Source organism: Hippocampus guttulatus, chromosome 6 (assembly GCF_054856545.1).
Source record: "Hippocampus guttulatus isolate MCC_2025c chromosome 6, RoL_Hgut_1.0, whole genome shotgun sequence".
NCBI classification, from domain to species: Eukaryota; Metazoa; Chordata; class Actinopteri; order Syngnathiformes; family Syngnathidae; genus Hippocampus; species Hippocampus guttulatus.
Genome location: NC_141266.1, coordinates 20939875 through 20953055, shown reverse-complemented (window position 1 = coordinate 20953055; position 13181 = coordinate 20939875). Strand labels below are relative to the sequence as shown.

The window sequence follows — 13181 nt, the reverse complement described above, 5'->3', positions numbered from 1 at the left end:
CGTGTGAATGCACCTTTGGCCACAGGCGCCCTGATATGGACTGGCGACCAATCACTCTCTCCTGTCACGTGTCTGAATTCCACCTGTAGTATGTGCCCTGACATCTGCTGGCAGCCTGTCCATTGTTTGTCGAGATGTACCCTGATATCTACTGGCGACCAGTCCGGAGTGTGCTTCACATGCTGTGATGGCAGTGTATGTAAATGTCAATCAAAGTGCATCGCTGGTCCAAGGTCTGGTTGAAGACATCAGCAGATGTCAATCAGACTTTCAATCATTAACGAACCCTCCCCTCATCCTTGCCACCAGCCGTTCAGTCGCCACTTTTGCTCACAACTGCAACATCATGGCAACCTTCAGGCTGCAACCCATACCCCTGATTCTCCTCGCCATCTTGTCGGCTTGGGCCGCCGCAAAGCCATCCAGAAGCCCAAGCGGGAGCGATGTAGGGAGCAAGAAGCGCCTCCTGCTCATCTCCTTCGATGGCTTCCGTTGGGACTACGACCAGGACGTGGACACACCCAACCTGGACCGGCTGGCGTGGGACGGTGTCAAGGCCAAGTACATCACACCTCCGATGCTCACCATGACCTCGCCGTCGCACTTCACGACCATCACAGGTTCCTGGACACACTCCACCTAAATCCTGTCCTGCCGTTTGTCCTTTCATGTCCTGTAATATGGTGTCATGTCCTGTCCTGTTATATCTTGGCCTGTCCTGTTGTATCAGGTCGTATCATGTCCTGTCCTCTGGTGTCAAGCCATGTCCTTTCCTATTACATCACACCCTGTGGTGTCACCAAGTTCCCAGTCCTCTCACCTGTCTTGTCACGTTACACCGTCCTGTCCTGTTGCATCGCGTCTTACCATGTCCTGTGCTTTTACACCGTTCCCTGTCTGGTCATGTCCCCTTCCTGTCTTGTCATCAAACTGTGTCGTGTTGCGATCTGAGTTATTATTTCCTGTCATGTAATGTGGTGTCATGTTCCATCGTGTTTTGTTGTGGTGCCGTTAAGTCTTTTTGAGCTGAGCTTGGTAACGCATGAAATTCACCCATGTTAACGGCTTGTCGAAAAAGCTTGCCGTGCCTCTTCCAAATATTCTACGTACCCTCCGCCATTTTCCTCATTTCATGCTGCTCATACAGTTGTCCTTCTTGTTCTTGCTCAGGTCGCTGGGTGGAGGACCACGAGGTGGTCCACAACATGATGTTCAACACAAAGACCAACCTGAAGGTTCCCCACAAGGTGACTCTCAGGCGCTCCGAGTGGTGGGACAATGGCGTTCTGCCGCTTTGGATCACAGCGCAGAACCAGGTGACAATTGTCAAGCTCAGATTTATAGGTCAATCGATGACCCGTGTTAGCTTTTGTCGCAAGTGATAAATAGCGTGACTGTGGATCAGTTGGTAGAGCAGTTCGTCCAATGACTGAAGGGTCAGCAGTTTGAAACCTGGCTCAAAATGTCCCCTGTCAAAATGTCTTTAGGCAAGACGCTGAACCGCAAGTAGTCTCCAAGTCGGCAATGTTGATCTTCTCAAATGTTTAACCTGGTTTTACTCATTCACTCCCAAAGACATTTTTAAACATCTTTTCAGACTTGGTCTAGAATTGGCTGGTACTGAATGAGTTAAAGACTAAATAAATAAATGCAAGTTTCCTCCCCATGTTTCAGGGTCTGAAGACGGCCTCTTTCCACTACCCCGGAGGTGGCGCCAACTACAGCGGCCAAGCGGTGAACCGGGCCATCGTGGAGGAGTCAGGCCACCCCGATGACAACGAGACAGAGTGGCGGCAAAACATTGACACCGTTCTGACCTGGTTCTCCGAGGAAGACTTTGACCTAGTCACCCTGTACTATGGAGAGCCCGACAACGTGGGCCACATGCGGGGCCCCGACCACCCGGACCGGAAGGCCATCATCCGGCAGATCGATCGCACGGTGGGTTACCTGCGGGACGGCATCACCCGCCACATGTTGAACTCCACCCTCAACGTCATCATCACATCCGACCACGGCATGACCACCGTCAAGAAGCGCCCTCTGGTGGACGAGATTGTGCTCAACAAGTACCTGGATCTGCTCAAGTTGGCCAGTTTCGAAATTTTAGACTACGGAGGCTTCGGGATCCTCACGCCGCGGCCAGGAAAGGAGCAGGAAGTACTGGAGGCGCTGGCTAAGGCGCCGAACTTGACCGTCTACAGGAAGGAGGACATGCCTGAGAGTTTCCACCTCGGACGGAGCCGACGCATGCCACCTGTCGTCGTCATTGCGGACCTCGGCTTCAACCTCAACTCAGTCAGTGTGCTAACACTCATGCTTAATACGTTTGCTTTGGGGTCCGTGTGCTTCTTGAAGCTTTCGGCATTGTGATGTCATTTTCAATTGACACCAAGTGGCAAAATGGCTGCCCCCCGTCATGGATAAAAATGGCTGGATTTTGCTGCTTAATTCTTATTCCACAAAAGAAATTTTAATCAAAATACCATCTTTAGACTTACGGGGGCGATTAGAACATACAGTATTGTAAAGACAGATTTTAGGTTGACTTCCTCTTTAACGTAGTTGACTACTTTCACGTCATTATGCTAATGTGGAGCTGCTAATGTAGCTAACTACTCAAAAGCCATCACATACAAGGTCAAAATCACCACTGATCTGCTATGGGTTCACATGATTCATGGAGTCATATCTTACTGCAACGTCAACACGCTAACATAGGTAGACGCTTCCCCTTGACAACGCTAATGTTACAAATAAGGGCGCAGGCGGTTTTAAAATTATTATTTTTTTGGGTCCGACCAGAGATTCATCGTGTACGTTAATAAAGGCGACCACGGCTTCCACAACGGTGAGATGGACATGAAGATGATCTTCAGGGCCTTCGGACCCGATTTCAAGAAGAACTTCCTATCCGAGCCCTTCGACAGCATCCATATCTATCCGCTCATGTGCCGACTGCTCGACATCCGAGCGGAGCCCAACAACGGATCCCTGGAGCACATCGCCGACATGCTGATCGCCACCCATGACGGTAAGGACCTGGAACCCACATCGAGAATAGGATGGCATGCGAGCACTTCATGAAAACGATCTTGAGTTTTGTTTCCTCCAGGAGGATCTCGGATGAGCCCGACGTCGCCAATGATGTTGACCTTCATCTTTGTCTTCATTTCCACGACGATGCTTTAGCGTGCCAAATCTCAGAGATCGCACCTCCAAGATCTCATCTCCAGATACACAATGATGCCCCTTTCCCGTGAAGATCCTTAACGCCACGTCTAGATTCGGTTTCTACAAAAGATCCTTGATGATATAGTCTTAACAATCATACAAGTTCCATTGGTAAATGTTATGACATACGATTTGCGAGCGCTATGATTATTCATTATTATTTATTTGGTTTTAATGTCTGCACATTTGCACTTTGAGATGCAACAGATGTGTTTTGTGCTGTAAATAAAATATATGCAATAAATATGTACACTTCACATTCAATCTATAAAGCAGGGGTGGGCAAACTTTTTGGCTCGGGGGGCCGCATTGACTTTTATAATTTGACAGAAGGGCCAGGTCAGCACGAGCTATGGTACATTAAAAAAAATAAATAAACTGCATTTGTTGACAGTCCATATCAAACAACAACAGAACAAAAGCATGAAAACTACTGTATTAATATACTTTTTAAATGACAACAGTGTTGTTGATGACCTATTTTAGCCTGTGTAGAAGAAGTAGAGCGATACAGAGGTCCTAGGTGGTCAAAAAGATCCCCCCCGTGTTCTGCAACTTCAAGTCAATGCGCCACCTGGCGGTGAAATGACGGTCATTACAAGTCCAATTGAAATGAATGCAATCATTCACATCGAACCTTAATTGTGGACCAACCTTCGGCGGGCCGGATTAAAAAGACCAAGAGGCCGGATTCGGCCCGCGGGCCGTAGTTTGCGCACCTCTGCTATAAAGAGTGGATCACGGCATGATTGACTTTTTTTTTTCTAGTTTCCTAGAGTTAATAGCCACTCTGTATTTTCGCTAGCTACAACTTTGTTGTTGGATGCTGAGGTTTATGCGCATGCAACGTCGCCATTCGATTAAAACACGTCAAAGCAGTTCCTTCCGGTTCAGGTGAGTGGCGCAGCGATATTACAGATGGCTAACACCAACAGAAAACGTTCCCACAGTCCCTGCAGGCGCCACAAAGTCAACGATCAGTCGGATACTTTCTGTCACGTGTCGACTAGCATCATTCCGTCCGGTCACTTGGACTTGAAAAGCGAGTCGAGGTCGTGCGAGGCGCTCCCTGGCCCCACTTCCGACTTAGGGATTGACGGGAACAATGACGCCATCTTCTGTCTAAAGTCGGACAGCTGAAAGAAAAAGAAAGGTTCAGATGTCACTTTCCCTCCCTGGTGGCGAATTTCGAACGAGGCGGAAGGCGACATACGCTGTGGACGCCGAGCAGCTTCCACACCCCGAAACTGAGTAGGCCCATACCGCAGCACGCGTACACCGAGCCGCGGCCCAGGGCTCGCAGGGCCAGTGCTGCACCGCTCTCCGGGAGCGCCGTCGTCGCTGTAACGCCCTGCCGGGGCAAACGGACACGAATCGTGACTTCATTACACATGACAGCTTTGAAGGGTTTCAACAGGATGAATTTCTACTGGTCCAAGCATTTCCTGCCACTGAGGAATAGTCCATTTTTCAAGTCAGCATGGAAGAGAGTCTCACCCAGCTTTTCTTTCAAATTCTGTTTTGTCAACCACTATAATACTGTAGAGAGGCCAGCAGATGGATGCCTTGCATCGCTTTGGATTCAGTATTCAATAATCATTGTCATGTAGTGTTGTAATTATCAACTGAGAAGAAGGTGTGTAATTTCGCTTCAAACAGGAAGTGTAAGCTGGCAACAGCAAGAGATCACCTTGTTGAAGCAGTCCGGATTGTTCTTCTTGGCCAAAGCCAAAGTGGATCCGAAGCCTGCAATCAGGCCCAGTGACGACACAGCCGCCAGGAAAACGGCACCTGTGCACCAGAAGCAAAAAAGTCTCACACCTTCGCGTCCTTTCAGACAACAAGATCCCTTTAAATACAATGCCCTCAAAAGTGTGGGGTGTGCGCGCACGCGCGACAGTGTGCTGACATTCGCCCAAAAACAAAGACACGTTAACAACCAGCAGCGAAATGTCAAACGTGCAGCCGATTTTTGGCAAACGTTTAAATGTTCACCATGAATTAGTTGCAGTCTGTCGTCGTCCGCGTTTGGAGACACTTGGACGGGGAGCTTTTCATCCGCTGCGGACATGTCACGTTGGTCCGTCGGCATCATATGACCGGACAGAAACAACGCCCCGCTCTATGAAAACAAACGAGCTTTTCTCTTTATCAAACCACTCAACAATCGCTACTTAAAAAAAATACCAAAGCAGACGATCATCAATACATACAACAACACATTAGAGAAGCAAGGGTGTTAAAACAAAAACATTAAATGAAGTGAAGAAATACAAATTTGAGTGCGTTTTCGTTTTCAGAGGTACATGTGGTAGGTACCATTGTCAATAAATAAAAAAGGTTTGAATTACTTAATTCACATATGTGGGTTGGAAATTTCGTAAAAATCTTGAGCAAATGAAAAACATCGCCAAAATTTGTGAAGAAACAAACCAAAACATTTTCCTATGTCAACCAAGTGAATCGTTGCATAATTTCTGAGTGTCGGGGATGGTGGCCATCTTGAATTTTGTGAAAATGTCTGGACGTCCTGAATGATGAACCTGTATAAGCTTTTGGGGCTGCTCATACACTACGTTGTTCTTTACCACAACGAATAACTCATACAATGATGGCGTAGCCATCAAGAAGCAAGTTGATACAGATAGATGATGTGAGTGAGGAAAAAGATTATGAATAATTTGAGAAGCAGCCCTGCCCCATTCACCGATCTGGTGCTCCATTGACATAATTTTGGCCACAGAAACTAACTTTATTTCATCCGCAGGTGCATGATAACTTCTAATAAATAAAATATTACAAATTATAAATGCAGTTAAAAATTGTCGTTAAACACGATAAATGTATACTTACTGTACTTGTATGCCTCGGCAGCACGTCTGTCTCGCTCATTCAAAACTCCGAAGTGTTAGTGCGTCATCTTCCAAAAAAATGTTCCTAAACACAGCACAATTCGGAATTTCTCCCCAATTGATCTGAAGCCATTCATTCTTCAACTCCTGCGAGGGTGGCAGCTGATGCAAAGTTTTAGCAGCCATCTGTGACAATTGATCACTCAAATTGCCTCTTAGCTAGCGAATCTGTGCATGACATAAAAGTAGACTCTGAGATGGTGCACAAAACCAAAGCCACTGCAAAGAAAATGTCATTCGCTAGTAAATTAAGATCAACAAAATGTTGCTTTTTTACTTCGGAGTTGTTCCTGCTCGATTATGAGTGCAGTGGGCATTGTTCTGGATATGTGAGACTTTTATTTCCTGAAAACCCAACTGAGTGTCTATGTTATAATAAAGAATAACAGACGGATGCACGGCCACCTTTCATTGAGGTGTTGTGTCACCCTGGCCATTGCACTGAAACATTTCTGCCCATCTCCTTGGGGCAGAAGGAAGATGAGCGGAGTGATGAAATGCAACCCGTGGCCGGTCGCCAGCGCATCACGGCTAAGGCAAGAGGAAGCAGGATCGGCGATATAAAATCCAAATAAAAAAAGGCAGACAAAAGAAGGCGTCGGGCTAACTTGTTTTATTTGCACGTCAAGGGGGAGGTTAGCATCATTCGGGTTTACAGCAGGGGGCGCTCCAAAGCGCTGAAAGCTTTCAGGATATCGGACAGCTAGAAGTAGAACATCGATACAAAATCCACGCGTCAAGTCTCCACGTTGACGTCTGCCGCAAATCGGGAGGAGCTTCAAGGCTCGGTCGGGAGCGGCCAACAAGACGGCTCGCATCGTTGATGGTGTCATGTTTGGAGCGTTCAGGGGAGCATCGGACAGACGCCGTGGGTGGTGTGCTTTTCGGGGGGGGGGGGGGGGGAACAGCGCCACCGGCTGGCAACAATATTCATGGTGCAAATGAGAAGACTAGTGTTGGGAATCATTCACTCATGCCTTATTACTACCCATGCATTTTGATATCGTTGACCCGAGGGCTGAAACGATTCATCGAATCGCCTCAACTCACAATGACGGGATTTGGATTGGACGTCATTGTCAACCATATAACGCACTGTACAAAAATTGCTACAACGATAAGAGAGTATTCGATTCCTCATTTGGAAATGGCCAACTTAGGATATTGTGAATAGGGTGTCATTCTCAACACAGCCAGAGATTTCGAGCCGCTGATCAGCACAGACGTGAATGAACAAAGCCATTACATCGCACGCGGGGTTATGACATCATCGTCAAAGAAATATGAACAGGAACGTTTTCGAAGCTTTTGGAGTCATGTCATGTTACCTTCGCTGAATGCCTTCAGGTGCCGCCCGGGTTAACCTTCAGCTCATGAACAGGTAAGCATGGCCGTGATGTTAGCTTAGCATTGCGATTAGCGTCGCCGACTCGACTGCCAGCCTGGCTTGGGGACGACTCGTTAGTTGCGACACAAGCCACGTAAGAAAGCGTAAAGGAAGTCTTTCATGTTAGAAACAAGCACACGCATGAATTTATTTACACATTGGAACCTGCACGCGAGCAACCCCGACACCACGGAAAGCCGTTTGGAGCCTTTATGCCGTATCGACCGTAAGGTCCAGCTACCAGTACGCTTGTTGTCCTCACGAGTACGTGCGATTCTGCGCACTGGATTAGCGCGACAATTAGTAGTATTTTCGGATCCACGACACAATTTAAGTTGATATTCTATGTGTGACATATTTCCCAAACGGAGCTCATGAAAACAAGATCTGGGAATCAGGGCCACCCTCAGAGTTAATCCAGTCATGCCTCTTTGGTGCAGAAACTTCCAGGTTACACACGATAAATCACAAGTCTGGATGGGAAAATTGAGGCACCTTCAAAGTCTGAAAGCCAGGCGCATTAAAAATGACAGGAGCGTGAATGAGAGAATACGGGCCATGTCACGCACACACACCTGTGGGAAACTCAAGGAAAGACTGGGATATGTTGTATGTGCCTCTCCCAGTCTGAATGTTGCAGTATTGGAACAGAATGAAGCAGCTGACTGCGCCTGTTTTCATCCTTCTGCAGGTGCTGCCATCTTGGCGTTTTAGCGCCCTCTGTCGGCGACTGAAATTCACATCTAGGCGGCAATGCGAGCGTCACGGCTCACGTATTGACTGAGTTTGATCACGTTGCGCATAAATTTCAAGGTTCAAGCACGTGCATGGACCTTGAGCTGAATTTTAAGTGCATGGGAAAAAAATGCTCAAAAGGGATTTCCATGACACTCACCAGCAGGTGTCGGTAGTCGGCAGCAAAGCATGGTGGGAATTGTCCGGACTGTGATGGGGGAGGCTGAAGGGAGCTTTTGGTGTCCTCTTCACAAAGACATGCAACTAACTGCATGATGACAACACTGAATTGTTTTCCTTTGTCAGAACATAAGCGCACGGGCACACACACAAGCGCACGGGCACACACACACACGCACACTCACACACACACACACACACAAACACACACCCTTTCCTTCGTACAAGCATATTTTGTTGAGTGTGTGGCGATAACAGACAATGTTTACAAAGAGGATCCCAAGTGTGTGTGTGTGTGTGTGTGTGTGTGTGCGCGTGTACGTGCGCGCGCCCGTGCGCGCTGCACACCGGGCTCTGTACACTGGTCAGTCTAGGCGTGGGTCCGGCGCTCAGTACTCGCTGAGGGTGTGCCACTTAGAGATCTGCCGGCGGGGGTTTTCGCAGACCTCCCGCCAGTGGGCGGCGCCGGAGGGCAGGGCGCCGTGTAGGCCCAGGAGCAGGCGGCCCAGGACTTCGTTCTTGGCGGTGCGGTCGAAGTCCACCACCAGGAACTCCACAGAGATCTCGGGCAGCAGCTCGGGCGGGATGTCGTAGATGAAGGACTCATTGAAGACGGGGTTGAGCGTGCACTTCTTCACGTGAGTCTTCTTTTTGGCAATGCGCTTGCGGCCGTAGAACACGTTGACCTTCACGTAGGGGTCTGCGGACAGACAGACGGAGGGAAGGACACCACACGCAAGCGTTAGCGTTAAAATGTTGTCACGCCGAAGCAATTCACGTATTACTTGCGTGCAATCTTGATGTCGAGGAGACACAGTATGTTGGAGTCAATTGAGGAGCTCCATTCAGACAAAACTACTCATTTGGAGCATCTTCTGGTGTTTGGGGTGTGACGGAGGGCTAGTTTTTTTCCCCATCATTTAGAAGCCTGATTTGACCAATTAGGTGATTTTTTTTCATTGGGATTTGGGAGGCTTGTTGTTCACAACACTCTTCTCGACACTGTGTCCAATTTAGAATACTTTTACTTTTCGGGGACATGAAAACAGAGAAACTAATTTGTGTGCAGTTTTTAAAAAAAAAATGTTGTTCCAAGTTAGCAAAATGGGTTTTTGATAATTGGCAATGAAAACAATACATTTCCTTCTGTACTTAAGTACGTTTCAGAGTGTGCAGTTTCGTACTTTTACTTCAGTAAAGGAGTGAAATCCTTGTACTTGCAGTCCTTATTTCAGACAAGTATGTGTATTTGTACTTGAATGGAGCGCGAGGCCTGCGGCCGGCCGGACTCACTTGCAGACAGGCCGGCGATGTCCATCTTGGGGAGGTGTCGAGCCTTGAGGACCACCACGCTCAGGCGATGGGACACTGGCTGGTAGGACAACGACGCCAGCAGCTCGCCGCGATTCTCGCACTGACAACACAACGCACAAAGAGTCACTTCCTGTTTCCGTCACGTCATCACCACGTGACTCAACAGGGTGAGAATGTATGCATTACGCTTTCTTCATGAGTCGAATAGCTCCAAATTATCTGAGAAATAAATAAAACAGAATGTAAAGTATAATTGGTGTTGTAATGTAGTGAGTTGGATCCGTGCGTTTAAAGGGCGTGGCCTACTGAGTGAGATTTCGGCAGATTAATGAAGCCTCAAGCACATGTTCGCCCCCTGGTGGCTGGTTGACGGCTGCTTGAGAAAGTGCTTGATTAGATGTGCGGCAGAGCCCACATTTTTTTCCAAAGCAAATATCACCGGTGATCGGGTTCATTTCATCGAGGCAGCCAAAATTGTGATCACCATTTTGGTTCGATTAATTGCGCAGCCCTAATTCACATCCCGTTCCAGATGCACAACATGTGTTCTTTTTTTGATTCAACGTTGCAAATGAGAATTCTGCTTACAGTTGCCTTTACAAGATGAGTAAAAGAAAACAAAGTTGATCAATAAAGTGTGAAATTCTTTTCTTAATCAGACAACCTCACAGAAGTCTGCAGGATTCATTTTATACATTTACACATAATTTGTTGACAAATGTACTATACATTGTATTTTACCAACTCAATTGATTTTGTTATGTTTCAAAATTTGCCCCTCCCCGTCCCCCACGCCCACATCTCCTTTACATTTTAGGTGCAGTAATGATGTTACATTCTGGTACACATCGAAATTGTCTGTCTTAACGGAATGTTAAACGCTTTGGAATGTTTGCTTGTTTACATCCTGCCTAATGTTGTCACTTGAACATATTTGAGTTGCAGTGACCAAAAATGGGCCTTGTCAGCGCAGTTCAATTAAGATGAACAAGAGCCCTTTAGTCTGTCGCGGATGAGTGTCGCCACGGCAACAGCCAGCGCGAACACCATGATGTCCGACGGCCGCCTCACCCGTGTGTTCCTCTTGGCGATTCTCTGGCTCAGGTGGACCCGGCCCGTGCTGGGGTCCACGCCCTTGAGTGGCACCAGGGCCTCACCGATGACATCGTCGCGGGCGAAGCGGTCAAAGCTGAGCACCAGGAAGTGCAGCGTCAGCTCGGGCAGCGAGCTGTAGGCCACGCCGTAGAAAGTGAAGGTCTCGTCGAAGAGCGGGTCCAGGGTCTTCCTCAGCACGCGGGTCTTGACACGGTGCTTCTTCTCAGGCAGGACAGTCATCTTGATGTAGGGGTCCGAGATGCCGGCCTGCTCGTCCATGGCGGGCAGTCCCCGAGCCCCGACCACCGTGACCACCAGGGCCTTCTTGGGGAAGTTGTAGTCCACGGCGAGGCTGACGGTGCCCAGGCCGGCTTCAGCTTCTGGTTCTGAGGAAGCGGGCGTGAAGGGCGACGCCGTCTTGCTGCTGCTCTGACTGCTGCCGGCCGAGCTACCGTCCAGACAGCAGTAGTCTGCGCGCACGGGAAGCGCGCGCTCCAGGCCATCGTGGGGCCCCAACCCAGCGGGCACCACTAAATGGCTCATCTGAAGCTGACCCGGGACATCCAGGACGTTGTTCTCGGCGTCCACCAGAACCATGCCCCTAGCCCCCGCCGCGCCACTGCCGTCCCGCTCGGACCACCCAGCCCGCCTGGCGTTACGCACGATCCTCTTGCTGCTGCTGAGAGATTCTGGATAAATGCTGATCCCCTTCAGCATGTGGATGAACTTGAAGGGTGGGTCCTCGGTGTCGCAGTAGCGGTCGCTGTGCAGCTTGTAGCGTCCGGACGCGCGCAAATAACGGCGCTGGCAGAAGGACCAAAGCAGAAGTGCCACGATCACCACCGCCACCAGAACGCCCGCACCCAGGAAGCCCGCCAGGACGGGAGACATGGCTGCAGCACAAACAGGAAGTGAGATGATTCTTCATGAGAGAGACATGATGTGGAGAAGTAGGCTAGCGGAAAGGGTTGGGGGTAGGTGGGGGCAGCGCTTCTGAAGCTCTTTGTGCATTCCTTGTCCTAATGTGACACTACACACACACACACACAAGCAAGAAGCAAGCGCTTCCTTCATTCACAGTCAAATGAATTCATAGCTTGCAAAGTGCTGAAAAGAACCAGCTCGCTGCCTAGCAGCACATGCACGCGGGCGCGCACACGCGTGCGCACACTCACGGACACACACACACACACGCACACACTCAGTGGCTATGTTGGGTGTGATTCCCTATTCAGTATAATGGACTGGTTAGCCCTCGTATCACGTTTGAGGTTTTTTTAGGCAACACGTCTACTGTCGAAAATTCTTAATTGATAATGTGGGGGTGCGGAATGGCTAAATATTTCCCAACACAAGCAGAACAAACCAGTATAGCGAAAACAATTACGTCATTTCACGGAGCTACGGCCGCACTGAGACCACCGTGTACAGACATGACATCACCCCCGAGGCCCAAACATTTTACTGTGCGTAGAGACGGGAGCGTGTACGCTTAAAAGTAAAGAAATATGTTATATGTGTACATGTATACTATATTTTACAACCTAATAGAGAAGGGTGGGGGGTAGACAAAATATGTTCACTTAAAATTAAAAAAAAATCGTCGTCCCCGAGGCGCTGTTGTGATGTCGACACAACATTTGGACGTTTGAGCCAACGACGAGAAGCTGTCAAATGTTGAAAAGAAGCACGATATAGTCGAAATGGCGGTCGTTCGTCGACTGGGTGGCGCCCGCGGCAGGTGCGATTTAAAGCGCAGCGAGCCCTGTGGGAATCCGAGCGGAAGCACGACAAGTGCTCAATCGCGCCGAACGTGTCAGGCTTGGCCACGGAAGGCGACGCCCAGCCGCCCGCTATCACCTTGGCCTGGATTCACTCACCGTAGGAGGGTTGCAGCTCCGTCATGTCCGCCATTTTGTGACAGGGTGTGAAGCACCCAGACTACTGACTGACAAGAGCAAGGAAGGAAGGAGGGAAGGCAGGAGGGAAGGAAGGAAGGAAGGAAGAGGAGGCAGGCGAAGCGCTCGTTATCCTTTACATTCGTTAGCAAAAAAGACAACGCTGTTCTGGTCCCGTCCGGTCGGGTCCGGTTGGGGCGTCTTCTTACGTAGTGTCCCGCCGCCTCGAGTGCTGATGCTGCTTGGAGTGGAAGGATGCAAAGGATGCAGCGAGTCTGCGCACTCCGGCCGCCGCCCGACAGAGATGCTCCACTGCGCACAATGCGCACACGTCTCACTCGTACTCATTCCAAAAAGGTCCAAAGTGTTTGTGCATCATCAGAGAAGGAAAACGTGCTTGAGTGAAGAAAGAAAGCCTCCGTGAGA

General features: G+C 49.1%; 3 protein-coding genes across 4 annotated transcripts; 1 reads left to right on the top strand and 2 right to left on the bottom strand.

Moving 5' to 3' along the window:
• Positions 1-203: 203 nt before the first annotated feature.
• LOC147204113 (ectonucleotide pyrophosphatase/phosphodiesterase family member 7) lies at positions 204-3192 on the top strand. The gene is made up of 5 exons (XM_086113831.1): positions 204-620; positions 1171-1316; positions 1675-2298; positions 2806-3034; positions 3116-3192. Exons 1-5 carry the CDS (start codon positions 347-349, stop codon positions 3190-3192), a joined length of 1350 nt encoding a protein of 449 aa, XP_085969957.1. The 5' UTR covers positions 204-346.
• Positions 3193-3376: 184 nt separating this feature from the next.
• Positions 3377-5345, bottom strand: tmem242 (transmembrane protein 242). The gene is made up of 4 exons (XM_086113640.1): positions 5230-5345; positions 4925-5025; positions 4448-4585; positions 3377-4370 (listed from the first exon to the last, which is right to left on the bottom strand). Exons 1-4 carry the CDS (start codon positions 5327-5329, stop codon positions 4260-4262), a joined length of 450 nt encoding a protein of 149 aa, XP_085969766.1. The 5' UTR covers positions 5330-5345; the 3' UTR covers positions 3377-4259.
• A 1399-nt stretch (positions 5346-6744) lies between these two features.
• syt11a (synaptotagmin XIa) lies at positions 6745-13118 on the bottom strand. Of its 2 annotated transcripts, XM_086113993.1 has the most exons (5): positions 12965-13067; positions 12738-12805; positions 10834-11750; positions 9742-9862; positions 6745-9148 (listed from the first exon to the last, which is right to left on the bottom strand). In XM_086113993.1, exons 2-5 carry the CDS (start codon positions 12769-12771, stop codon positions 8838-8840), a joined length of 1383 nt encoding a protein of 460 aa, XP_085970119.1. In that variant the 5' UTR covers positions 12772-12805; positions 12965-13067; the 3' UTR covers positions 6745-8837. The 2 variants fall into 2 exon arrangements, with proteins under 2 accessions (XP_085970119.1, XP_085970118.1); XM_086113992.1 differs by lacking the exon at positions 12738-12805 and having other exon boundaries at positions 12896-13118.
• Positions 13119-13181: the final 63 nt, after the last annotated feature.

What these genes read in the sequence shown, in the direction of transcription:
- tmem242 (XM_086113640.1), bottom strand. Translation starts at nt 5,329, where the DNA reads ATGATGCCGACGGACCAACGTGACATGTCCGCAGCGGATGAAAAGCTC. An exon ending in ATCCGGACTGCTTCAACAAG is followed by an intron (nt 4,586 to 4,924) that starts GTGATCTCTTGC and finishes TTGCCCCGGCAG; the next exon opens with GGCGTTACAGCGACGACGGC. An exon ending in AGCTGCTCGGCGTCCACAGC is followed by an intron (nt 4,371 to 4,447) that starts GTATGTCGCCTT and finishes TTTTTCTTTCAG; the next exon opens with CTGTCCGACTTTAGACAGAA.
- LOC147204113 (XM_086113831.1), top strand. Translation starts at nt 347, where the DNA reads ATGGCAACCTTCAGGCTGCAACCCATACCCCTGATTCTCCTCGCCATC. An exon ending in GGATCACAGCGCAGAACCAG is followed by an intron (nt 1,317 to 1,674) that starts GTGACAATTGTC and finishes CCCATGTTTCAG; the next exon opens with GGTCTGAAGACGGCCTCTTT. An exon ending in GCTGATCGCCACCCATGACG is followed by an intron (nt 3,035 to 3,115) that starts GTAAGGACCTGG and finishes TGTTTCCTCCAG; the next exon opens with GAGGATCTCGGATGAGCCCG.
- syt11a (XM_086113992.1), bottom strand. Translation starts at nt 13,103, where the DNA reads ATGAGTACGAGTGAGACGTGTGCGCATTGTGCGCAGTGGAGCATCTCT. An exon ending in TGTCTTTTTTGCTAACGAAT is followed by an intron (nt 11,751 to 12,895) that starts GTAAAGGATAAC and finishes TTTGTGCTGCAG; the next exon opens with CCATGTCTCCCGTCCTGGCG. An exon ending in CATCGCCGGCCTGTCTGCAA is followed by an intron (nt 9,149 to 9,741) that starts GTGAGTCCGGCC and finishes GTCTGTCCGCAG; the next exon opens with ACCCCTACGTGAAGGTCAAC.